This window comes from Centruroides sculpturatus, unplaced genomic scaffold (assembly GCF_000671375.1).
Source record: "Centruroides sculpturatus isolate CEXI.00-Female unplaced genomic scaffold, Cexi_2.0 scaffold335, whole genome shotgun sequence".
In the NCBI taxonomy this organism is placed as follows: domain Eukaryota; kingdom Metazoa; phylum Arthropoda; class Arachnida; order Scorpiones; family Buthidae; genus Centruroides; species Centruroides sculpturatus.
Genome location: NW_019384713.1, coordinates 498,445 through 525,999, shown reverse-complemented (window position 1 = coordinate 525,999; position 27,555 = coordinate 498,445). Strand labels below are relative to the sequence as shown.

The window sequence follows — 27,555 nt, the reverse complement described above, 5'->3', positions numbered from 1 at the left end:
ATATATATATTTTTTTTTAAGAAAGCGACAAAAATACAGGATTAACCGTAAATATATATATATTTTTTTATTTCTGTCAAAATAAATATTTTTAGAACATTTGACGTTTAAAATAAAATTGTAACAGTCAATTTTATCAAGGATATTTTTCTCCTTTCTTTAGTATCTTCCTCTCCTCCTCATCATCTTCACTACTTTTGACACCAATGTTTCCAACTAAATTTCCTTCTAATATAAGAAAAAATCTTTAAAAAATATTTTTTAAAAAACCCCTAAAATATTTTATGTTTTTAGATTTTATTCAATACTTTTTTAAGTTTATCCACTTCTAAATTTCTCATCTCCTTTTTTCCTTTTTTATTTTATTGACGCCTGTTTTAGACGAAATAAAATTCGCTTTTTTTTCTATTTTATTTTATAATATTGAATTTATCTCGTTTAAATATTGAATTCGAACTATTTTCCTAATTTTCTTTCGTTTCTTTCTTTAATAAAAATCTATTTAAGTATAGAAGAAAGGAAAGGAGTAAGGAAAGAATCATAAGAAATCAAATTTCGTTGGTTATATTATTAAATGAAATCATTTCAAAATTTTCTTTTGAATCTTTCATGAGATAATGATATTTCTGTGAATTTTCTTACATTCTTTTTTATTTTTTAACTCATTTTTTTGTACAGAATGTAAAAGTTTATGTCAAAGTTATGTAGACGTTTGCATGTTTATCATATATTCTGGTCTTGATGCGTGTGTTTTCTCTCCAATTTTTATGGAATTTTCGCGTGTTTAAAAGTAAAATCTTTGATAAAATTTAATAAGTTTAAATTTTGTAAAAAAAATAATTTATATAATTAATCTCAGATTATTTTAATGGATTTAATGAAGAAAAACTTTCTTCTCGTGCTCGGATTGGTTTGAGTTTTTCTTTATATAAACTTGAAATGAAGGAAAAAGTATTCAAATTTAATAGTTGAGTTGGCTGCAAATATTTAACTTTTAGTAAATTTTCTACTTTTTTTCTCTGGTGTTGAAGATATTGAATAATATATTTTCGTAGACAATTTTTCTTGATCAGTAACGTATGATTGTTCATCAAGAGATTTTTCACAGCTGATACATAATGTTTTTTATTCATTTTACAGCTGATTATAAAAAATGTATACATTTCATTTTTAAATATCAAAATGACTTTTATGTATATTACAACAATTATAAATAATTAAACCATCGATTTCTGCTTCAATTTTAATCATTTCCACTTACTTCGTTTCAATTTTGTGTATTTATTAAACAGATAACTTCAATTTACATATTTTATTTAATTCGTAGTTTACTAAAACTTTTCTATTTCATTAACCGAATGCATTCCTCATATTAAAGTAATAAATTTTTTATTATTTCATTTTACTATAACAAAAATTATCATTTAAACATCATATTAATTAATATTTCTTTGAGTTATATTNAAAAGTAAAATCTTTGATAAAATTTAATAAGTTTAAATTTTGTAAAAAAAATAATTTATATAATTAATCTCAGATTATTTTAATGGATTTAATGAAGAAAAACTTTCTTCTCGTGCTCGGATTGGTTTGAGTTTTTCTTTATATAAACTTGAAATGAAGGAAAAAGTATTCAAATTTAATAGTTGAGTTGGCTGCAAATATTTAACTTTTAGTAAATTTTCTACTTTTTTTCTCTGGTGTTGAAGATATTGAATAATATATTTTCGTGGACAATTTTTCTTGATCAGTAACGTATGATTGTTCATCAAGAGATTATAAGATCATCCTTCAAAGGATCATTTCTTTACGGACAGTTAGATATTACTGATCAAAAATGATTTATGATTATCTTCAATGTTGGATATACGATATAAAGTTTTCTGGATTGATTCAACACCGTTAGAATCAGTTAAAAATTATATCCCTGCCAGTGTCACGTCTATGGTTTACTCACTTTTTGATTAAAGTGACCTGTAAAATTCCAAAGTTTGTAATTGAGTATTGTTTGTAATTAATCGCTATGAAGATAATGAACCTCTTTAAAGTTGTTCATCTGTTTATTGCTGCGTGTAAGTAATCTCTACGAAATACTTCATCTATTGATTACTGTGTAGGAGTAGTTTGTACGAAATACTTTATCTATTGACTATAAATGTGTAAGAAGCAATCTATCTACTGTCTATTACACATAAGCAGTCTTGTATGACGAACACCATTTTCTATTATGTGTAAGCGTTTTATACGAAACAGTTCAACTACTTTGTGTAAGCAATTTGTACGAAACACTCCGTCTAGCATGTGTAAACAGTTTATATGAATCACTCCATCTATTGACTACTAACTATATAAAGCACTCCACCTACTGTACTATGTGTGAGCATTTATACAAAGCACTCTAGCTACTGACTACTGCGTATAAACAGTTTTTACACAACAATTTGTCCATTGACTGTTGCTTATAAGCAATCTTCAATGAAGCATTTCATCTATTGATTACTAAGGAGTAATCTTAAAGAAGTGTATCACTAATTACACATTATGTATATATAGTTAGATGTGATCATAGTGTAATTTACTAGTAAATTACACTATGTACGCAATCTGTGTGAAGTATATAACTAATTATGATATATAAGTAGTAGTTACATAGCACAGATCCTGAATAAATTTTAAAAAGTATTAAACTACACGCAAATTTAAGTAAGAATAATAAACGTAATCAACACAATAAGTCTAATTATACAAAACATCATAATATTCAATAATATATAAATTCTACGTAATTACAATGATAAGAAAATGATTAAATATTATTAATAAACCATTTCTTAATTTTTTCGAAATAATTAATAAAGAACCATTCAAATAATTAAATATTTAAAAAATATATAATTAAAAATAAATAGTAAAACTTTAATTTATTCTATTCCAACTCTTAAAAATTCAAAACTATTTTAATTAAATTTACAAATTTAATTAAATATAGATTAAAGTAAATTATTAAAGAAAAGAATCTTCGTCTTTATTTTACCTTAGAAAATATTTACTAAAAATTGATATTATTAAATAAAATATTCAAATTATTATTATAATATATTTTTATAAAAACTTTTTAAATTAATAAAATAGCAGGAAAGGAAATTAATAAGTGGAAAGTCATCTTTAATGTCTCTGTCACGTCTCATCAACTTCTTAAACATAGATTTTCATTACTGTTGTTTTTTTTTCATTTTTTACAAAAGTAAAAATATAAAGAAAAAATTTTTAGAAAAAGAAATAAATAAATAAATAAAAGACAAATCGATTTGTGAAAACATTTCGAATTGTCGCAAGAGAGTTGGAATTCAATTTAAAGTAGAATAAAGTGGAAACATTTCCAAGTAGAATGGCTTTACTACATCAATTTCTTTTTAGCATATTGATCGATTTTTTCAGATTTTTTTTCCCTGTATTTTTTGCATTTTTTTATTTTCATTTCCATAAATGTCCTCAGCTACTAAACACTCTCCAATTGCCATCTGCTAATTAAGTACATTTAAATTTCGTTTTTATAAAAAGAAAAATATAGACAATAAAAATAAACAAATTACTCTTATATTAATTTAATTTTATAAATTACTTAAAAAAACAATTAAATTTTTATTAAACTTGCTTAGGTGATGCGAAGAAGAAAATCAAATTTAATATATTTTATCTCTATATTAATTAAAAATGCATAGAATTATAATTAAATATAATCTTTATTAACTTAATTTTTCATTTAATTTTATAAATATTTAATTTTTTTTTAATACTTTCTTCCACGTGTAGAAAGTGATGCGGAGAGTGATGCAGAGGAGCAAAAGGGATGAAACTTAATATATCACATTTCTATGCTAATTAGGATTATATAAAGTTACGAATTTAATAAATTTCAATATAAAATTCTTCGAAAATGCATTTTTTTTAAATTAAAAAATAAATAAATACGTCCTTCCATAGAATCGTGTGGTCAAAGGAAAGCAATTTCGTCCATCAAAAATGTTATTAATACACAGAAAAAAATCCGATATTTTTGAGGAAGGGATTTCATTCTAAATCTTGAATTTACTAAAGTATGAAAAGGATGGGTTATTACATGGGTTGATTCTAAGATAAGATTTGGTTCATATAAAAGAGATGCTGCTCTATTGTATACCTCATGCTGCGCTGATACACATGTTACAAGTTTTGTCCAGGAAGAATGTATTGTGTTTCTAGACCCACCTAGATTCTTATAAGAGTAAGAAGAAGAAGGCTACAACGTAATATCATTACCCATACATTGGAAGAAATTTGTTTAGACGTGTAATTCATCACTTTCTTTTTTCCAAGTTTAGAAAATTTTAAAAAATATATAATACTTGTTGCATTTTTTTCTCTTATCCTACATCATCTTTCTTACTTTAAAATCGAAAATTCTTGACTAATTTTATATTATTCAGGATTAGAATGTCCGACTTTTAACCGTAATTTTATTTATATTATACTCTTTGATACTACTCCTGGAGATATTTATAGTATACAGATAATGGGAATTTATGCAAATTTCTCCTTCTTACTCGTCTCAAAGGCATTACTAAGAATTCCACAAAGTTAAGTTTACTCAAGTAATTGCTTTCTAGCAATACAACTTTTCCAAGTTGGTTCTCTACAGGGATTGTATTTATAATTCCATCCTTTGCCGAATCAGTTCTCCAGCGAGTCTTGAACTGAATCCAATCATTGTATTTTTTACGTTATCCTTCACAATAAAACTAAAACTATAACCTTCCGAAGATGGCTCAAATAAACTTGAAAGTAGTACAAGTAATTTTTCTACAAAAATATATACAGGGATGCTGAGGAAGATTCGGATTTCAACGTTATTTATCATACTATATGCTTTATATATACATAATTTTAAATAATACATACCTTATCTGAATCGTAAATTTTAGATTACTTTAAAAATTGAAATTCTAATTAATTCCTATGATAAGAAAAGGAAGATGAATAGTTTTAACTCTTTTGTAGTCGGTCCATTGTTTCCATTCTTACTACTTTGACTGTGGTCATTGTCGCATTTTTCTTCTTCATATTATACTTCAAGAGTTCTATTTTCCATCTATCTTTTGTAAAGTCCCCCTATTATTCTTCCTCCTCTCTTTTGAAGTCTTCCATTCGTTTGTGCATTCATCTCTTTGAAGTCAATTGCATCGTTCTATTTTTATCCTTAAAAAACTTTATTGTATTCATTTAACTATTCTAGAACCGAGTATTCTTCATTGAAATAAAACTTCTTATATTTATCTTCTTTCTAGAGTTAATACTATTATTCAATTGCTTCTAAAGATATTCCTTTTATTCGTTTAAATATTCTCTCTTCTTCCATTTAGCTCTAACTGTTTGTACATTTATTCTTTTTCCAAACCAATTCTATCCTATTTTCATCTAATTTAAATGTTTTATTCTACTTTACCCTACTTTATGCTCTACCACTCAATCTAACCTCCCTAAATATATACATTTTACCTTATTTTCTCCTAGATTAATTGCATTATATTATGAAATTCGCGTTGAATTTTACTTATTTTCCGATAAATGCACCTATTTTACTCATTCTAGAGAGAACCACTAATTCCAGGGCTAATTTTTCCCTAAATTTATTGCATTATTCCTTGTATTTTCCTGTAAATTAATGGTACGTATCCATTTTTGATCTTATAAATTCCTACTGTGGTTCGTCTGTTTGTCTGTCCTTCCTAAATCTCGAGAACGGTGTTAGATAGTAGTTAAATAGTAGATTAGTTACATCTGGTCGCGACTGTGAAAGTCGACAGCAGATATCGAAAGATTAGGAACAAGAAGCCCCGATTCACTATAGAATAACTTCCGGTGCAAACCGGAAGTCACGTGATTTTATTTCAAAAATTTTTCCCTGAAAGGAGTTAGATAAATGACCGACACGACTCGATTGCTAACAGGAAAAGTATGATGTATAGGGTTTTTTTAATACTTTTTCCGCCCTGTAGGCACTAAGAGGGCCTCTTATAGCAGGCCCATTATGGGTTCGGCAAGGCCCACAATGGGGCGACCGGGTGGTAAAGGACGGGGCCCGACATATCCGAACGGACCACCCCCCGAAAAATTCCTGGGGATTCCTTGACCCGTCCGGATTCGATCCCGGCCCCCCCCAGAGCGGTAGGCTATCACCTTGACTGCTCGGCCATCTGGCCAGAACGTACAGGGGTAAGACATATGCTCTCCACCTCAAATCAGTAATATTTTAAATTAAATAAATTTTTAAAAATATGATTAAAAATTCCAGTCGATTAATTTTTACTCATTCTTCATTAAACTAATCTCCTCACATGCAAATTCTACCTTAAATCAGAGAAGAATTCATAAATCATTAATTTACTTAATAAAGAAATAAATAAATATATATATTTATTCTTCATTTGTAAATAAAAAAATCTTCATTTAGATTAATTTACACACTTATCTCTCCTGGATTCAATTATATTTTATCTATTTTACTCTCTATCTTCTTTTTTCTATATCTTCACGCTGTTGTCGCAGATGTTTTTACTGTTCTCTCTTTCCTGGGTTACTTTATTCTTTGCCTTTTATCTAAAGTCTTCCTTCCTTTACATCTTCCAATTCCTCCTTCCAGCTTTCTTCTATCACTTTCCTTACCTTTCATCTCTTCTATCCTGTAACTAGATAGCTTATATCTCTCAGATCTTTACCTATTTATTATTTAGATAAAGTACCTCATCACATTACTTTCTACCACAGTTTACATATCAGTAATGCAGTAACATAAACACGATAACATTTAGAAAATCCTATTTTTCTCCTGAAAATAGATTAATTCCGGTTGAAAATGAGACAAAATTTTCATAAATATTCATTAAATTTTACTATTTTCTAACATGAAATCTCTAGAATAAGTCAAGCAGAAGAAAGTTTCTTATAGAAAGAGAGAAATGGAAGCATGTAACGTGGTCGAGGATAAATTGTAAGGATTTAGTAGGATTTGCAAGGATACAAGAGAAAATGGAAGAGAAGCCGTTGTATCAACATGTAGCTTGCTAACTGAGAGCGTGACCGGTCCAGATCACTTCTACTTCTTAATTTCTTTTTGGAGAAGAGGAGACACTTTCACTTTCCTTTTTTTTGATAGACTAGATAAGAAAAGAACGTTTACTTCTTTCTACAGTTTATATATAAACTTACTTACATTAAGAATTTCCCAAAATTTCTCTAAATAATTCGATTTACAAATTATTTAAAATTAAAAACAATTTTAAAAAACCTAGTAACGAGTTGCCTAACTTTCCCGACCAAAAAAAAAAAGGTTAAAATTGTCTGTGGCTCCATCTGTTACGAGATTTTATTTTTAAAAAAACTTTTTATTATAAAATGCTTAATTTTGAGGGTAGAGACAAGTTTTATTAAAAAAAAAAAAAATTGTAAGTGCTAATAACGATCCTACTCGTGATATAGGAGAATCGCGTGTCATATCTCCTCATCCCTTCGACCTATAACCATCAAAATTTAACAGTATCGATCCCTCTAATACGTGAACCATCTTGCAAAATTTCAAGATTTTTTGACAAAAACACGGGGGTTATTAAACTTTAAAGTGGGTGAACAAACATTCATACATACAGAAAAAAAATAAACCCAAATTTTTTTACATTTTCCAGCGTTTGGAGATTATACGAGTCCAAAAATGTAAAAATATTGGTGGTCATTTTTTCAGGGTCACCATACTTTCCCTCTGTTATATGACAGCTGGGAGAGCAAAAAAAGTCATTTAAACTCGAAAATTAAAGTTTAAATTTCATTGGCTGCAATTTGAAAAAGCTGTAGACCTGGAGCCGTATTCTGGTCACTGTCTCTGGTCTCTCGTCTCTCACAAGCCGGTTGCTGATTGGCTAATCCAAATGATTAGCCAATCAGCGACCGGCTTGTGAGAGACAAGAGACCAGAGACAGTGACCAGGATACAGCCCCAGAGATAACAGCCCTGGCTTTGCATGAAGAGAGGGTGCCAAGACCCAAACTTGGGCAACGGGCAATGGGACAACAAATCTGACAAAGATGCGACACAATGTGGGCACTGCCTGGTGCTGCCAGACGTGACATGGGGCAGGAAAGAAACAGGTCGTATTGCAATAGAATTTAGGCAGAGCTGGAAAGAAAGAAGCAATCCCTGCACCTGTCAGACATAGAACAGGAATCCTCATATGAGAGATACAATCCTCACACTGGCTGGGTACAGAGATACAATCCTTGCACTTTCACACATGGGGAAGTGATCCAAGAATGAAACAATCTCCATCAATTGTTTTGTTCATTTTTTGCACCTATTTTCAATTAGATGCACGCAATATTATTTTTATTTTTGACCAATAGGTCTAAATTACATTAAGTGTGCTCAGTCACATCAGACAGCACAAACATTGTCACAACCTTATATTTTGAAAACAAAGTTGGGGACATCCATCTTTATTATGTTTTTGGATTCCTTGTCAAAATTAATGAAAATGGTAAAGTTTAATCAAAATCAATCAAACGGATTTTGAGAACGGACACAATTCCGTAAGCCACGTAGAAGCGACTTCGTTAACATTTCGCCTCAATTATTTATTTCATTATTAAAAAATAAAAATCACAACATAACATTTAAAACCAGCATTTGTAACAGTTTGAAATTGTAAATTTCCATAAAATTTCCATTATCAAGAGATATGGCAATGCAACACAAGAGCAGTATGCCAAGAAGGATGCCTCCCAGTGAACTTTCTACGAGAAACTCCCCTATTTAGATGTTAGACAGCCAAAAAAAAACCCAGAAAGTTCTATACGACCAGTGCATGGGTCGAGCAGGACCATCCATCGGTTCTCAATGTCCACCAACGAGTTCTTGCCAGTTTTAACGCTCCTTCAGGTTCTCCCGGGCAGTCCATCAGAAGTCAACAAACAAGTCCACAACCATTTTTAGATCGTCGTAAATTAGTTATCCGTACATTTAAGCCAGTCGATGCCAAGTTACGGCCACGANTATATAGATGACTGGCATAACTTTATCGTTATCGGGAAAAGTATGATTTATAGGGGCAAGACATTACTGATTTGAGGTGGAGAGCATATATTTTAAATTAAATAAATTTAAAAAATAGGATTAAAAATTGCAGCCCGGCATTTTGATTATATCAACAATAATTTTTACTCGTTTATTTTAAGAAAATTTAGCAAAATAATTGATAAACAGATTAACTAAGTTACGTGTTAGAAGAAACGGGTATCAATCTTATTTACGTTCTCATGTGTTACTAATCCTTACTAAGTATTCCTTAAATAAGTGCAGCTGCGTATAGTCCCTATTGACTTTCTCTACTATCCGTTACCTTAGCAACAACAAGGATCTTCTGACTCATCTGGTTACTTACAAAGAATTCTTCTTCTTAATAAAAACTCTCGGGAAAAAAAAACCTAAAAATACTGGTTCCTCCCCTCTTAGAAAAACCCTAGACATGAAATTTTCAAAATTTTCTGTAACGAATTTAATATATTAAAATTTAATAAATTTAAACCTTAATCTAATTTTATTTTTATCATTAAAAATAATAATGCGAGTGCACCACTTGTTAGAAAATTTCATTTATTTTGGACTTTATAACGTAATTTTTCGTTATAACGCGAATTTGGTTTAAAACTGTATTAGAGATGTAGCATTTTAACGAGTGGGATCTCTCGTTATAACGTCATTGATGCAATATTGAACACAAATTTGTTATAATATTAGGGAAAACATGAACTAATAACGAGTTGTATTAAAGTTACAACGTTATAATGAGCATCTTCCTTCGTTATAACGTTATAAATTTGATTATAACGTTAATTTTTTCATCTTTTTATAACGTATTAGTGCTTTATTAATTAGATTATAACATATAACTCACTACAAAAAAAATTGTAAGTGCTAATAACGATCCTACTCGTGATATAGGAGAATCGCGTGTCATATCTCCTCATCCCTTCGACCTATAACCATCAAAATTTAACAGTATCGATCCCTCTAATACGTGAACCATCTTGCAAAATTTCAAGATTTTTTGACAAAAACACGGGGGTTATTAAACTTTAAAGTGGGTGAACAAACATTCATACATACAGAAAAAAAATAAACCCAAATTTTTTTACATTTTCCAGCGTTTGGAGATTATACGAGTCCAAAAATGTAAAAATATTGGTGGTCATTTTTTCAGGGTCACCATACTTTCCCTCTGTTATATGACAGCTGGGAGAGCAAAAAAAGTCATTTAAACTCGAAAATTAAAGTTTAAATTTCATTGGCTGCAATTTGAAAAAGCTGTAGACCTGGAGCCGTATTCTGGTCACTGTCTCTGGTCTCTCGTCTCTCACAAGCCGGTTGCTGATTGGCTAATCCAAATGATTAGCCAATCAGCGACCGGCTTGTGAGAGACAAGAGACCAGAGACAGTGACCAGAATATGGCCCCTGTAAATTCCCACTGTTGTCTGCCTGCCTGTCCGTCTGTCCTTCCTTAATCTCGAGAACGGTGTTAGATAAAAGAAAGTCGAGACCAGATATGGAAAGCTTCTGTATACTACGGACGAACTTCCAGTCTAGACCGGAAGTTCGTACGTAGTATATAGAATTTTTGAATTGAAGTCACGTGATTTCAATTTAAAATTTTCTCCACAACAGTTATTAATATATAGATGACTGGCATAACTTTATCGTTATCGGGAAAAGTATGATTTATAGGGGCAAGACATTACTGATTTGAGGTGGAGAGCATATATTTTAAANAAGCATTTAGAATTATTTTTTAAGTAATAAATTAGATTAAAACTAATTATAAATTTAAAATTTTATAATAAACACGTCTATATATTTCTTAATTGCTTATCTTTTTAGCTATGGGCGACCTTGTTAAAGCGCACTTCTCGTTATAAGAAAAATTCGTAATAACGAATATTAAAACGCAATTGTAATTAAATTCAACTTAAAAATAAAGAAAATGGCTATTTTAATTTAAGTTAAAAATCAATAATTTCTCTATAAATCCCTCTCGAATTTACAGTATTATCGAGATTGAACGAGTAAGGAGTTAAATGTATAAACAATGAAAGAGGATAAGGCGTTATCTAAAATTGCAATTTTTAAAAAAATTCGAAGTAAGTTGAAGAATTAAACTTTAAAATTTCGTGTCACTCTTTCTTTTTTCAAATATAAACTAATTTTTTTTCTTTTAAATGCAATATTTAAAGTTGAGCTGAAACTTTACTCGTTTGGCTTGGAGGGTAATGTATGAGTTCGGAATTAAATATTCTGAAAATTATTTCTTCCAAAGGAAAATAAAGATTTTAAAAAAAAGGAAAACAGCAATGGAAACTTGCTTACTGCTCTATCAAGTAACATAAATTTGATTTGTGTCAAGTGAGTCAAAGCACATTTTTCTCTATGAACAACTAAATGGATTCGAGATACGCTCCATTTAATCAATTTTCATCAGTCTAAAGACTCTAAAAGATAGAGATCATTAATTACAATTAGATTAATGGAGTATTTGAAATAAAGGTTAATTGAGTATGTGTTACATTCTTGTAAGAATTTTTTTATACTGACGCCTTCTCTTTTTTTCCTCTTTTGCTAATTGTGATGTAAAGGAGTTTCCTGGAGGGTGATTATAAGAGGAGAGAAAAGAGAAAAACCCTCCTCCTCTCCCTTTCTTCCTCCCTTTTAATAGCAGACGAAAAGAAAATGACTTTTCGTCTGCGAAGTTTATAAAATAAATATCCTTAATTAATATACTGTTTATTAATATATTAACTTGTAAACATGTTTATTTTTCTTACTTAATTACAGTACAGCTTCCAAGAAGGAAAAAACAAAAAAAAGAACGTCGATTTACTTGATATTCGTACGTAAAAATAGCACGAAAATATTCAAAAAATATGGAAAATTACATAAATAATGAGTAATTTCAATATATTTTATGTAATTTATAAGTTTTAGTATGCATTAATGTACACGAAATGTTGATACGCCCTTGTATTAACGTAAATGTTTCTAAGCTTATATTTATGAAGAAATTTGCCTTTTCGATGACGAAATATCATGAATTATCTACAAATTACTGTATAAATTACCGTATAAATGATACTTATTACATCTATAGATCACTCTCACAGAATTTTAATTAGTTATTTCTAGTTTAATTTAACATTTAAATAGGAATTTAGCTCTTAAAATTCCGAAAAATAATTAAATATACTTCCAAATTTTCATCTATAAACTGATAACTTAAAACACATGTATGTATTTTTTTTTAATGCTAAATCGAGGTTTCATGCTATTGCTATACATATATGATAGATGATGGAGTGTGTTATCTAATAAGCGTGATAAATGAATGATTAGCGATACAACGACCTTAGAAATTCACAAAATTTCGAATAAATTAACGTTAAATCGAGGTTTTATTCATTTCTCTGCATAAAATTCGAGTTATCAAACGTCTATAACTCGAAATTTATGAACAAAGCTCATTACCATAGAGGACAAACTTAAACTTCTCTAACAATTTAGTAATAATAATATTAAATGATGCTAATCATATTTTTCTTAATCTATAAATCCTTCTATTTCCTACTAAAATTAAAATATGAGTGAATAATCTAAATGTAATTAAGGACCATAATTGCGAATCAAATATGCTTCGAAGATTGAAGTGGTTAAAGTATATATAATTAAATTAATTCTTCCCGTCTAACCAAGCGTTAACCAAAAATTATCTCACAGGCTAAAATATTTCAAGATTTAAGAGAAAATTTCTTTAAATTTTAATATTTTCCACAATTTAGGTTATACTTCTCGTCCCCAATTCTGTACATACGTTTCCTAAACTGATTTCCTAAAATGGCAAAGTATACTAGAATATTTTTAAAATTTTTGGAATATCTTACTTTCTATACATAAATTTTCTTTAGAATTGTAAAAATCTCTAAACAGGATACATTTATTTTGTTAGAAAAAGTGGTATATGTGTCGTACAATGTTATCTTTCCACTTGTTTGAAGGTTGAGAAGAAATTTCAGTTTTGGTACGTGACGACGAAATACAACTCTCTATTACACTTTTTTTACGGAGTTTTTATCGAGATTTTCAAAAATTTTTCAAAATATTTGATAACATTCATTGAAATGAGTTGGAAAACTTGGAAATTTCTTTAAGTTTTCCATTACTGTAATCATTCGAAATTTACTCCTTAATATTTACCTTCTCAACCCGTAGATCGCGATTCCTTAAGGTGTGTGCAAATTTTCTAATTTAAATAATTTTCATATAAATTCTACTTTAAATTTCAAGGATAAATAATGAAACATTTTTCGATTTAAAGAATAAATTAATTTTTTGAAGCATTCAACGATTTCACAAACGAGAAAACAATTGCATATAACCCAACTTAAATTCATCCTCGACCTCATCTAACCTAATCAACGATTCCTTAATGTAATTTTAATTAATCTCATATAATTTATTTTCATTTAATCGTACTTAAATATGCTTAATCTTACGCAATTTAACACATCTTGCCTAATCTGTCTTAATTAAGATAATCTAATCTACGAGTAACTCAGCTTCACCTTGCATAACCCCTTCCAACTCTAACCTCATTCTACACAGTGTATATTTATTTAAGTCTCTAATCTCATCTATAACCTTAACTTATAATTCTTATCCCGTTCCTTATTTAGCTGAATGTTATTTAAATTGGCTTATTCTGCTTCTACTTAAATTAAAACGTGTTTAATTTATAAGAATCTAGTATAGGTTTGATCGAAATTTACTTTATCTACCCCCCTCTTTACACTTAAACTTACTCACTTAATTTTAAAGTACTGTACAGTACATGTTGTATTTAATTCTCATCCCAATTTATCTAACCTCATCCTACCCCAATTCTTATTCCTTGCTCATATAATTAACCTTACTTTTATCTAATCTTCATTACTCTTCTTATTATTTACCTTCCTATTATTATCCTACCACAGATCCTAAGCTGTAGTTATCTAGCTAATTTAAATTCCTCCAAGCTGTCTATCCTTAATCTACCTTGACTCTTCTTAGTTCTCATTTCCTAATCTTACCTACAAAGTTTCCACTCTCTACTCAATCTTAATTTATCTCAGTTCTAATCCCTCATCATCTAGCTTTAATTCACCTTCTTTGCTTCCTAGTCAACTAATATATAACTATAATGGCCCACAATTAGATTAACCATCGTAAAGACTAAATTATTGTTTCATTCAAATACTTTATTGCTTACAAACCTCATAAAAATTGTTCAAAAATTCATAAATTCAGTTGGCAATTGATGTCCCTAAGTGTAACGGGAATACACGAAAACGGACTGGGTTAACTGACTTTTTGGCCATCCTCTACATTACATTATATATAATTAGCCTATAAGATATTTAAAATTCTCATATATATATATATATTAATTCTAAAAATTTCCTTGGCTTTTTTCCAAACTGTCAAAAAATTATCTTTTGGAAATTATTCAACGGTAATTAATTGACTTTTAATAACATTAGAAAAAATAAGTGAATTCACTTTTATTGCTTATTAATAGTTTCACTCGATCTTTCATTTATTTAATTAGTTTCTTGCACAGTTTTCTAGTGAACTTTTCTCTGTGAATTATGAATTATTGAATTAGTAATTCCGTTCTTTTTATATTAAAAGAATCTTAATTTTTTCTTGCATATTAAGAAATTAAGCTTTCATTTGTAAGAAAAGTAAGGCTAAGGCTGTTTAGTGAGGCAGTAACCCTTAATTTTTCCTTACATTGAGATAACACCCTATTGAATTAGGCTGTAACCCTTAATTTTCCACTATAGGGAATGCAACATATCAATGAGTGAGGTAATATGACATTAATTTTAATTTTTATTAATGTAAAGACTCAATTATGATCACAAAACTTTTAGTATTTTAACTGTAAAATTATACGAAAAGTTTTGCTTTTGTGATAAAATATGGCAACCTTAACTTTAAATATCCCAATAAATCCTAGATTTTTTATTATAAAATTAACTTAAAATAATGGCATTTTTTTAAAAATTTCTCTAGATTCAACCCGTAGAAACATACCTGAAGAAATTCATTCGTTTGAATAAAACAAAACTGTCTTCCACATAAATCTAAGGATTTTAAATACATAAAAAACACAACTATTCCTCATCATAATTAAACAAAATGGCGGCCTTTTACAAGCGAATCACAAAGAGAAATTTATAACAAAGATTAAAAATCCAGGAAAAAAAAGAGAGGGGGGGTGACAATTCTTGACTTTGTTTATTATTGTTTCTGGATTGAAGTGGAATTGAAAATGTCTGGAAACGTCTCAAACGTGTGTTCTTTTTTTCACGAATAAAAGAATGAAATTCCCATTGAAGCGAAAATCTTTCACGTCTTTAATATATTTATACCTTAGCAAATACCTGGAGAGAAGAAGAATTTAAAGCTATCCTCACTTCCTTCCTTTATCCCATGACATATGTTTTATAATATAAAATTTTCTAGCTTCCTGTATATGTATTTATTTATTTATTTTCTGCCTAAAAAGTATAGAAAAATATTTTCTTCATTTTCTATATTTTACATTTCTAGAGTTTTTGGAAACAAGAATAATCATTTTGACAGTTCTTCAATGTTACAGTGGATTTCATGACAAGACAGCTGAGTCTGTTGTTTTTCTTTCTTTGTTTTAGGAAAAATTCATTCACTTTTTATAAAAGAAAAAGAAAGTGAAATGTTGCTGTTTTCTTCTACTTTCTACATTCTTTTTCGGTTAGAGATTTATTTTTACATATTTTTAGTCACTGCTTCTTGTAGATAATACAGTAACAGTACGTATTAATGAAGAGTTCGTATTAATGGAGGTGTAATAGTAAGGATACGATACTTAATGTTTTAAACGCAACAGCAGGTAATAGAGGTCAGAATTGTTGTTAAGTCAAACAGGGCCACAGAAAGAATGAGTAGTAATGCCCGCAACATGTGACTTGTGTTTGCACGTGAGCTGCAGGTGTTTTAGTTGGGGAATGGTAAAAACTAATGTTATTGTTAATTGTCTAATTGGACTTTACTTATTAATAGGACTTAATACTGGTGTTTAAAGATTGGCACATATGTATTTACAGTGAGTTTTAAAATTGTTTTTTATGGCTATGTAAAAAATTTTTTAACTTAAACAATAACTTATCTGTTTTATTGTTGTTACTTTTTAGTGTATGGTAGTAGCACTGCTGATGAGGGGCATGATAGCCCGAAACACATATAATATGTGTACAGAAACTATTACTACAGGTGATATAATAAAGAAATTTTGTTCTTTCCTGAACTAACTCTCATTGCTGTGCCAATCTTTAAACACCAGTATTAAGTCTTATTAATAAGTAAAGTCCAAGTAGACAATTAACAATAACATTAGAATTTAAGGACAGTAAGGCTTTTACAATTAATGGTAAAAACTGTTCGGATTAGAGCGACCGTACTGTACTCATTCTCAACCACTACTTCTTGGACACAATAAACATTTTGTAGATAAAGTAACATTTCTAAGCTGTACTTCTTTTTTTTTCTTCATAAACTGTACTTCTTTCTTCTGTTGCTGTTTTCTGATAAAATCTCTCTCTCTCTTTTTTTGGATAAATCTTTTAAGAAAAATTTTAACTTTAAAGTTTCCAAAAAATGTATCAAAAACTTTATTTTCTTCTTCTTCTTCTTCTTCTTCGGGTATAAAATATTCCGACTACAGATGTTACAGGTAAAATCAATTGAAAACAATACCCAAATGCCATTAAGCTTTTTAAAGTCCTTCGTATCACGTCGAGCTTTTGTAATTTATATTATTATTTTTTAATACTTNTGCCTACACCGTTATTTATCGTGCTTTAATTCATTAAATTAAAGCTTAATTGAATTTCAAAAAATAAAAAAAAAACGTTCCTTTAAAGTGTTTGCCTATGCAAATATTTTGTAAACTAAATCGATTTTCATTGAAAAAACATTAAAGTTAACTCATTTTTGGGCGGATCCGCTCGTGCCTTTACTTTCATCTGATGATATTTTGGGAGGAATTTTTATAGATTCCAATTAATCCCTTGTCAAATAAGTCAATAGGAGCAGTCATCACTGTCCTGCACATGTGTAAGAAACACGATTCGGGGCAGTGTCTAACGACACATTATAATTTATTATTGAATAAGACGGTTTATATTGACAAGTACAAACTTTCTTTGGATAATAGATTAACTAAAGATTGATAAGTAAATCAACTTATCGGGGGAAAAAAATACTTGACAAACTAATCGAAATTAATGGCCAACGGGGAAAAAATACTGTTAGAAGACCTAACAGTAAACAGAAATTGTTAAATCACTCGATAATTTTTTAATTGTTACGTCGTCGGATGTCTTTTTTCAATGCATCGATTATTACGTCACTTTAGAGTAGTATTTTTATTGTTACGTCATCAGATGTATTTTTAAACGCATCGATTATTACGTCACGCCAGAATCGAGTTTTTATTTATTTTCATTGTTACGTCTGCCTGTTTGTTTTTTTTTTTAAACTTTTCAATTGTGACGTCATCGGCTCGTAATTGAATTTCCGTTTAATGTTACGTTAGAAATTTTTAACAGTACGTCATGACTTTTTTTAAAATTCTATTACGCTCCTTAGTCGAATCTTCTGTTTTCATTTATAATCACATCAGCTCGAAATAGAATTTCTGTTATTTATTATGACACCGAATAATCTTTTACTTGTTACATAGTTTTCTAATTGAATATTTTATATTTATTATTCATAGTTAAACCTTACATTTTATTTATTGTTACGTCATCAATTTTACATTTTTAATTGTTATATTATTACGTCATTTACTCAATTCTTAAATTCTTCTTATTATTACGTCAGTAAATAATTCTTGAATTTTTCCTATTATTACGTCAGTAAATAATTCTTGAATTTTTCCTATTATTACGTCAGTAAATAATTGTTGATTTTTTCCTATTATTACTTAATTAGATATTCCTTGAAGCTTGTTTATTGTTACGTCATTAACTAGTTTTTGAAATATACGTATTCTTACGTCATTAGACATTTCGTTTTTTTATATTCTTACAATTATTAAGTTATTGGAAAGAGTCTTGCTAACTAATCGAATATTTTTAGCAATAAATATTTCTCTAATCGATCGATTCTCGACGAACAATCTCTTATTTAATTTTTAATAAGTTGAATTTAGATATAAAAAAATCGATTTTAGTATTTAAGAATCTCAATTTTAAATATGTTGAAATTTTATCACTCCATCTTCTCTGCCTATCTATCAACCATATCATTAATGATTCTTTCCTGTACTCTATGCTGTCGTTAATGGAAATATAAGTATTTACGTCATTAATCGATTCTTTAATGATATTTACGTAACAATCGATTATTTTAATTACTGTACAGTTAACTACAAATAATTCAATTATATATACTTTTAATTACAATTATTATGATTTTAATTAATTTATATAATTTATATAAACGCTCATTCGATAGTGATTTAGTTAAACAATAGAAAAATTTATTGTTATTGCTTCTTAAAATGTTCTTCCACGAAAATACGTAACAATAAATTTTGTTTGTATCAATTATTATTAATTTTATTGTTACGTCCTTAATGGCACTTTAATTTCTAATTGTTATTACGTCATTTATTTCATTCTGGTATTTTTCTCATTGTTACGTCGTCGATTAACTGCTGAATGTTTATTTATTATTACGTAATTAGATATTTCATATCATTAAATCACTAACTGACATTTTTCTGAATATTGCGTCATTAGTTGATTAAAAATTAAATCGGTGTCACGTCATTAATTTTCACATTTTTAACCATTGTTATGTCATTAAATAACTCGAACGTGTCTTTATTGTTACGTCATTAGATATCATTGCGTCATTAACTAACATTTCAAATTTTAACTTATTATTACTTCATTAACCAATCACCAAATTTTATTTTCTTTTTATTAAGTAGTCACTATGTAGTTTTAAATTTTTATAAATGTTACGTCATTTCTCTATCCCTGTATTATTATTACGTCAGTAAATCTTGTATATTTATTTATTATTGCGTCACTCTTGTTAAGTAATCGATTTTTTAAATTATATTATAAATAATAATTGATTATTTAAGTAAATTTCACTAAATTTTTGATTATTTAACAGATTTAAAGAGACAAATTGAGTCTTCATCCACGTCAAACGATAATATTAAATTACCCACTTAAAAATTAAGAGTATTGAACATTTTATCGATATTTATACACAGACGGGTTGTCTGTCCTCATTTTTAAGGCCGTTAACCCAATAATTAAAGTGATATATTTTAAAATAAATCATCAATTTCCCAAATAAATTAAAAATTAATCGATCTATAAGCGAAAATTCCATGATTCTTACCGAAAATTAACACAGAACTCTAACACCAAAGACACTTGAGTAACTTTATAATATATATATTAATAAACTGGGGTATTTTTAACCGAATATTATAATTTTCTCATCATCTTACTCGGAAGGGAATTAGCAAAATTGAAAGCACATTATGTAAAAGTTACTAAAAAGACTCATAAGGCTTTTATTCGTTGACAAGAATACATTGTAAAATTTTATGTTATGATGCAAGGTTGTAATCTCCAGGCTCGTTCATAATCCTGATAGCTAAAGAAAATGGTAGAGAAGGGAAGAGGGAAAAAAAACAGATTATGACTCTACCACGACAATTAAAAAAAGAACACAGCAAGTTAGCCTAGTCGAGAAAGTAATAAAAATATTTATGAGTCAAGTAAGTTCATAAGTTAATAACTAAGCTAGAAAGAAGACCTTCCATCACTAAATTAAGGGGGGTACATTTGTTAATTCGCTCATTTACTGCGGAATTTTTGGTGAAATTTATAGAAATACACAACAGTTTAAGAGTGTAATCCTTGTGTGTGATACATTCTCTCGACTTTCTTCTAACTGATTATCCTTCCGACAAGGAAAAGCACTCATATTTCCTATCTGTTACGTCAACTTCGATAGTGTTATCCACAACAGCGTGAAGGAAATTCGAATCTTCAATTATAGAGTTTAACTATATTTAGAAATGGAAGCCTTCTAGAATGAATAGGGGTGTTGAAGTACTTAAAGAAAATCTATACCTGTTAAAATTAAGCCCATACAACATTGTCCTCCATTGTTATAAATGACGCTTTAAAGTATGATTTGTAGACGATTGAAACTGCAAGATTCTTCAGTAAGATGTATCTCAATATGTGTTTTCCAAGAACTCTTCTAGATAAGGGAAGCTGAACGTATATAAATTAGGAATCTCAACACCATCCGCCATTTTTATGAAGGAGAATACAATATATTTACATCAGCTTCCTGTCACTTAAGCACTTCACCGTGTGATTTGCAGCCAATCGAAACTGCAAGAATCTTCAATAATATATAATAAGAAACATTGTGTGTGTTGCTAGAAAGTGGCTGCAACTTGCAACGACTATTTATAGAGGCTATAAAGATGATAAATCAGAATCCGGAGTTGACCTCCATCCTCGAAAATTCTAGTTTAGAACGTATCTATCCGGAATATATTCTATGCAGGTCTTTCCTGTGCAGAGTGACTTCCTCACTCGATCAATCTTTCTGTAATGAAACTATTTCGAATATAATTCAGTGGGAGAGATGTAGAGGAGCATAAATTGTACCCAACATCAATCTCCTCATTTGAAGTCTCATTACATAATTTTTAGCGCTTAAGATGAATTGTTTTAACTCTTAACTCGTGTAGTAATTTATGATAATTTACTGGGTGCAGTTTCGTGATGCTACAATGAAAATTTCTAAAATTATTCTCGGATTTCTGTCCTTCCTTAATGTGACAGATGAAAGTCGAGACCAGATATGGAAAACTTCTATATACTATATATGAACTTCCGCTTTAGACCGGAATTCACGCGATTTCATTTCAAAACTTTTTCTATCAGAACGGAGTTACATAGATGACCGGCAGGATTCTGCTGTTAACGGGGAAAGTATGATTTACAGGGGCAAGACACTACTAATTTGAGATGAAGAGCATATATTTTAAAATATGATTAAAAATTGAAGGCCGGCTTTGTAAGGATGTCACAATAATTTTAGCTCGTTCCATTATAAAACACACCAAAATGATTTCAGATGTATGGTTGTTTCTTCTGATTTCTGCTTATTAGAATGAATGATTCTTAAAATATACGAGTAAATAAAGCTTTACATGTATATTCTTAGTTTCTACACTGTTTCAGCTACGTAAAATGCTTCTAAAGTGTATAGATAACCCTCATAATCACTCTATCAGAAGCTGGACAATGAGGTTTTCTATCAGTAATACCTATTAAGTAAGTCATGCTCTCACTTGTATGCTCAAAATTGTGTGCATACGCTCATTAGAAACTGCATAACGAAGTTTTCTACAATGTTCGCCCTTGTAGTAATTCACAATGACTTACTTCTCACTAGAACGAATGCTTTAAAATTCCACGAACAGTCTTTTGTTACGGATTCTCAGAAGCCATATCCTCTATTTTATCCAGAAAAAAACGCTTCAAAATCTCCCAGATACACCAAAATCAATGTATTAGAAGCCGTATAACGAAGCTCCCTCTCAATAATAGGGTATCATCCGAGGAATTAAACAGTACTCCATCAATCATGGTTGTAAGTAAGAAACTCCAATCCCAATAGACCATTTCCTCAGCAACTTTAACAATAAAACTTTTGTATATTAGTGAACTTTCCTGTATAATCGAGCTAAGTTGAGCGAAAATTTCCAATGTTAACTTTAATTAAAGCATCTTTCAACTTTGAAACTTAGAAACTTCCATTTTGTATCCATCTCAACTCCTTCATTAAAAGGGATGCTCTGTGTAAACAACTGGAGGAAGATAAGCTAATAACGATAATAGTGAATATTTCCATACAAAACACTTTTCCCTTTCGTTTAATTGGCGATTGAAATTATTTCTAGATTTGCATTTTAACAATTCTCTTAGCAAGGATCATAAAGGGGATGGTATCCTTTCCTCTTCTCCACAATGGAGATATTGTTAAGTTAGATAATAAAGATTGTTTTGCAGGTAATAAAGATATCTTTCTCGCTTTATTTGTAGTGGTCATAAATTTTTCCACTAAGAAACTAAATCGATAAGAACCTGGCACCAGAAAGACTTAATTGTTAATTGGAAACTCTGCATCTTTATCATTGTTCGAGTCGGGTGGATGATGACTATTTTCTTCCTTTTTAACAATAATTATCTCATTCTTATGACGTTTACGCTGTTATTTTATTTCTAAATAAGTTTCTGCGACGTTTTACTTCGTTTACAAATGCATTCTGATGTCGTACAGAGCCGTAATAGATCGGTGAAGCATTAGCGAATAAAATGATATTTAACAAGTTAATTTTTCGCGTTGTGTTTACCGTTCTAAGAAAATTTCTTGCACATCAGCTACTGTTTACATTTCACTATCAACCAGATCTTCAAGTGTTTTTTATTCACAATGCAGTTGCTTTAAGTTTTTGTTAAACTTCGAAGCGCGCTTAACAAACCAAAAAAATCCAATTTTAAATAAATATTCTTCTATAAAACAGCTTCTTTTCATCATATTATTTATATATTTTAGATTTTTTCATCGTTAACGCAGCTTGTAACTGTATTTATTTAACATTTCGCGTGTTTTTTTTAATGTAAAGTGTTTGCCTGAGAGAATTTCCTTGAATTAATTTTTTTGAAAAATGAAATGCTTTTTAGCAAATAAAGTTAATTAATTTATTGATAAAATAAAAGTAGATAATTGTATTTTTATATATTTTAATCGTCTTTAACCTTAAACGATAATTATTTTATGGTAAAACAACCGTTAAAGAAGCACAGAATGAGGAGAAACATCACTTTTTATGAAAAATAAATTAGTTTTAATGAGAAATAATTTAATCTTATTATATTTAATATAATAAAATAAACAATATTTCTATTTTTTTATGGCATTACTGTTATAAAATAAGTTTAAAGCTAAAGTAAATCCCCTTATCGTAGTAGCTTAACATTTCAGATTAGTGACGTAATATACCAGCATTTCTGATACATAAAACTGATTTTATTGCTGTTATACACCTTCTTATATCGAAAATTTCCTTGAAAATTTGATCTATATCACATATTTGACTTGTTCACATGAGACAAGTCAGGAGATAGGATGCAGCATTACTGCTTATGCATTGAAAAGGGGATGTTACATACATAAAAAATTGATATATTTTTTATGTTTTATTCACAAAATATATAAATTTTCTGCTATAAAAAGCATTTTTTTCAAATTGAAATATAGTTAAGTTACAAGGTACACGAAACATTTATCGACCGGTAAGTTACCATTTCCTCCTTTAAGTGATGTGTTACGTCAACAATTTTAATGTTCAGGTATTATTATAATATTTCTGCTCCAGAAAACTTTCTTCTATTTTATATTGATATTTCTTAATTTTTTTTCTATTTTCACATAAAATTATAATTGGTTTTTGTGTATAAAATTATTTTATGCACTAAACTTCATTGGTTTCTTCTATAGAATGTAACAGCTTTCGTGGGTGTCAGTTTACGTAAAGTCTAAGTTAAACTATAAAAATATTATAGTAGAGAAGTTTAATGTATAAATAAATGTATTTTAATATCTTATGTAACTTTAAAATGTAAATATAAAGATGTATAAATTAATACAGCAGCATGCAGGGCCGGATTTGCACGTAAACTACACAAACTGTAGCTTAGGGCCTCGAGTTACGAGTTGATAGTTTAAGGACTCGCATAAATAAGGACTCACATAAATATGCATATTTATGTGAGGCCCTAAGCTCCAGCCCTGATCACATGTCTTATGTATAGAGTGATAAATTATTGGGCTTCACTAGCTTAGTATACTGTTAGTCGGAGTCTCCCGCCCCTAACTTCTGGTATAGATCGGAAGTCGCGTGATTTCAATTCAAAACTTTTCCCAGGAAGGAGTTACACAGATGACCGGCACGACTCTACTGTTTTCGGGGAAAGTATGATTTACAGGGGAAAACACTAATTTGAAATCGAAAGCATATATTTTAAATTAAACAAATTAAAAATATGATTAAAAATGAAGCCCGGCATTGTGATGATGTCACAATAATTTCTGCTCGTTGTTTACGTGTCAGTTTATTTCAGTACCTTAACAGCTTTATACATTTAAAAATGGAGAATTTTGTTTTATAAACAAAATATATATAAACAGAAAATACAAGAAAATAATCACTTAATAATGAAAATATAAGAACGTTTCAGATTGTTTTGAATAAAAACCGTTAAAAACGAGTTTAAATTCATCGAATCGTTAATGTATAAATGAGTGCATTGTTACGTCAATTATCGGGAGTTTTAATTCCCGATAACTGACGTAACAATACATTTCATTCGCTAACAAACACGTGGTCACGGCTGGAAGAACAATACAAATTTCAAAAACTTTTAACCAATCAATAATTATGTAACTTCTTCTACGTATTAAGGAGCATTTTAACGACACTTTCGTAACAAAACACATCTAGCATCATCCTGCTTACAGTTTACTCAACCATTTAACGTAACCTTTAATTACAAATACATCTTCATTAGCTGTACTTGAGCCGTGTAAACAACTATAAATCGTTGTAGTGTTGTTGATAATGATATAAAATTTGCGGTTTACCCTTAAACACATCGTCGAAGGCGCCATTTTAAAATTCCAATAGAACATTAAGCTGAAAGATAATCAGTTTTGCCCGCTCGTGTAGGGGCATGCGACGATATTTAATTTTATAAATTATCGCCAAATCTGAATACTATAAACACCATATAATTACTTTAACAGCTGAAAATTTCGCTATCTTCCAGCTTCCAATTATCCATCACTCATTTATCCATAGAAGAGAGAAGAGGGATGCTAGAGATTTGCCTGGTGATTCTATAGATTTACATGCATTATATGTTTACAAGGTAGTCTCTGAATAATGAATATCCTGTCAATTAGTTTAAATAATTACATTGTTCATTGCCTTGAGATAGTTATCCTTTTATAGATTATGCGCATTTGGGATTGAACAAACTCTCCTATGCTTTTAAATTAATTAAATTTCTTGTATTCTTGATGATTATTTATAGATATTTTAAGAATTGACACATTCTCCACATCACTCTTCCAATGTTTAAATTGTCTTAAGAACAATTTTCTCGTGATGATGATGATTTTACTAAAGATGATTATCAATTATTAATTAGTTTAATGGCATCGTTGATGGTTTAATAATTTATCTTCTAACTTTACTTAAGAAAGTTTACTGATAAAGTAAATATATTATATATATATATATATGTCGTAAAAGTTGCTTAGAACTATTTTAATATTTTATTTTCTTAATTTTTACTTCATTTTCCTCTCGGTTATTTATCTAAAAACTTCGCTTTTTTCTGTAGAATTCGTTGAAATTATAGAAAAAAAATGTTATTTAGAATAAATATTTTATTGTTTTTTTTCATCTTAAATTGTTTCTTGGTCCTTTCTTAACAGGGAAGACTAATAAATTAGTATTTAATTTACGTAGTTCGTGAACTACAATTTGGAAATCATATCAATAAATAATAAATGCAGTTAATTGTCAACTTATTAACTGATCTTTTTATTTATAATTTTACTTGAAACGTTTCAGATAGATTTTCATAATTATTTATATTTTATACAAAATACATTAACACTTTTTTTAAACAAGAAATTTTGCTATAAATGTTACATAAGATATCTTAGAAGTCATCAAAAATGCAGAGAGATTTTTAAGTAAAATAAAGAAATAAGTAATTTAACATTTAAAAAATAATAAGAAGAAAATATTTTTTATAAATTTATAAACATTTTCTGTAAAATTATTAAATAAAAAGACAATTTTTCGAAAATAAGCTAAGAGTCAAATACTAATCTCATGTGAACAAGATAAAGAACAGAATTTTGATGGAAGTAACCAACTTTATACATTATAAATTTAAAATTTATATAAATTTTTATATAAAAAAATTTATACTTTTTATATAAAAAGTGTGTTTTTATAAAGTTTTATATGATAATTCAGTAAAAATATGCCGCACAAACAAGGAGATTTTAATCAGAGTACACAGAACAAACAAGAAAATTCTTATATCTTTCAATTTTTATTGCTTAACCTTAAATTTCTTATTTTTTTAATTTATTATTTGTGTATAAATTCAATGTAAATTGCTTCTTTATATCCATAAACTTCTATAGAAGTGCAGTAAAGATGCAATTTTATAGCTAGAAACTGGGTTTAAAATATCAAAAATATATTACAAATTTTATTTAAAAAAAAAAAAACTTAATTTTATTTCAATTTTAAAGGTATTTAATTAAATATTTTATAAGAATTTAATTAAAAACTTTAATTTTTTCTTTTACAAAGGATTAAATTTAAGCATACATAAGCCACAGCTTATGGGTTTATTTTAAAGAAGTTTTAATGATTTTAAATTATAACAATTGTGAAAAAAAATCTCAAATTTACTTTTAATTAAGCTAAGAATTAAAAATTAAAATAATAAAAATCATTTCAAGAATAAATTAACAAGAATTTCGATATTAAAACTCAATAATTCACATTAAATTCTCGTTTAAAAAATATATATTTATTTATTGCCTGAAGATAAATTAAAAAGTAATTAATTCGAGCATCATTCCAGCAATTTCTTTTAACATTTTTAAATAAATAATTTCCCAATTAACATAAAAGACATTTATTATCATCAAAACCATTATCTTCAGGGATTATCCATAGTGACTTCTTATACGTCTCTTTACATTTTAAAGCTTAATTTTATTATAAATTAATTAAGAAAAGTATAAAAATTTTAATTAATTTAATAAGAAAAATGTCTATATTTTAATTTAAATTCGTTTTTTTTCCTATTTTAGTTTACAGCTTTTAAAGAATTCTGTCTGGAAATAAGGAATAGTTGCCCTTTGGGTTCACCTGGTCCACCAGGTAAGTTGCTACATAATTAAATTAATTTCCTTCGATTATATTCCACAATTATGTATATATTTTACAGTATTTGAACTTAATTATGTTTTATTTAATTATATTTATTAAAAAAATTTTATCACAATTTACTCAACTATTAACGTTAATGATAATGTTTCAATTATCATTAAGTTAATGCTTGCTGCTACTGTAGAGGAATAATTTTTCCAACATGATTTCTTTTAAATGGATGATTTTCAACGTTTAAATTCGAGTAATTTAAGCTTGATATGCTTGATTATCTTCTAAATTCTGTGGATAA

The 27,555-nt window shown here is 28.5% G+C and overlaps 1 protein-coding gene across 1 annotated transcript in view; it reads left to right on the top strand.

Annotated features, from left to right (window-relative positions):
- LOC111627884 (noelin-like) overlaps positions 1-27,555 on the top strand; it is an 88,686-nt gene that overhangs the window by 12,837 nt on the left and 48,294 nt on the right. The window contains exon 2 of the mRNA XM_023371566.1: positions 27,185-27,254. Coding sequence (XP_023227334.1) covers positions 27,185-27,254 — 70 coding nt within the window. The remainder of the gene's footprint in view (positions 1-27,184; positions 27,255-27,555) is intronic.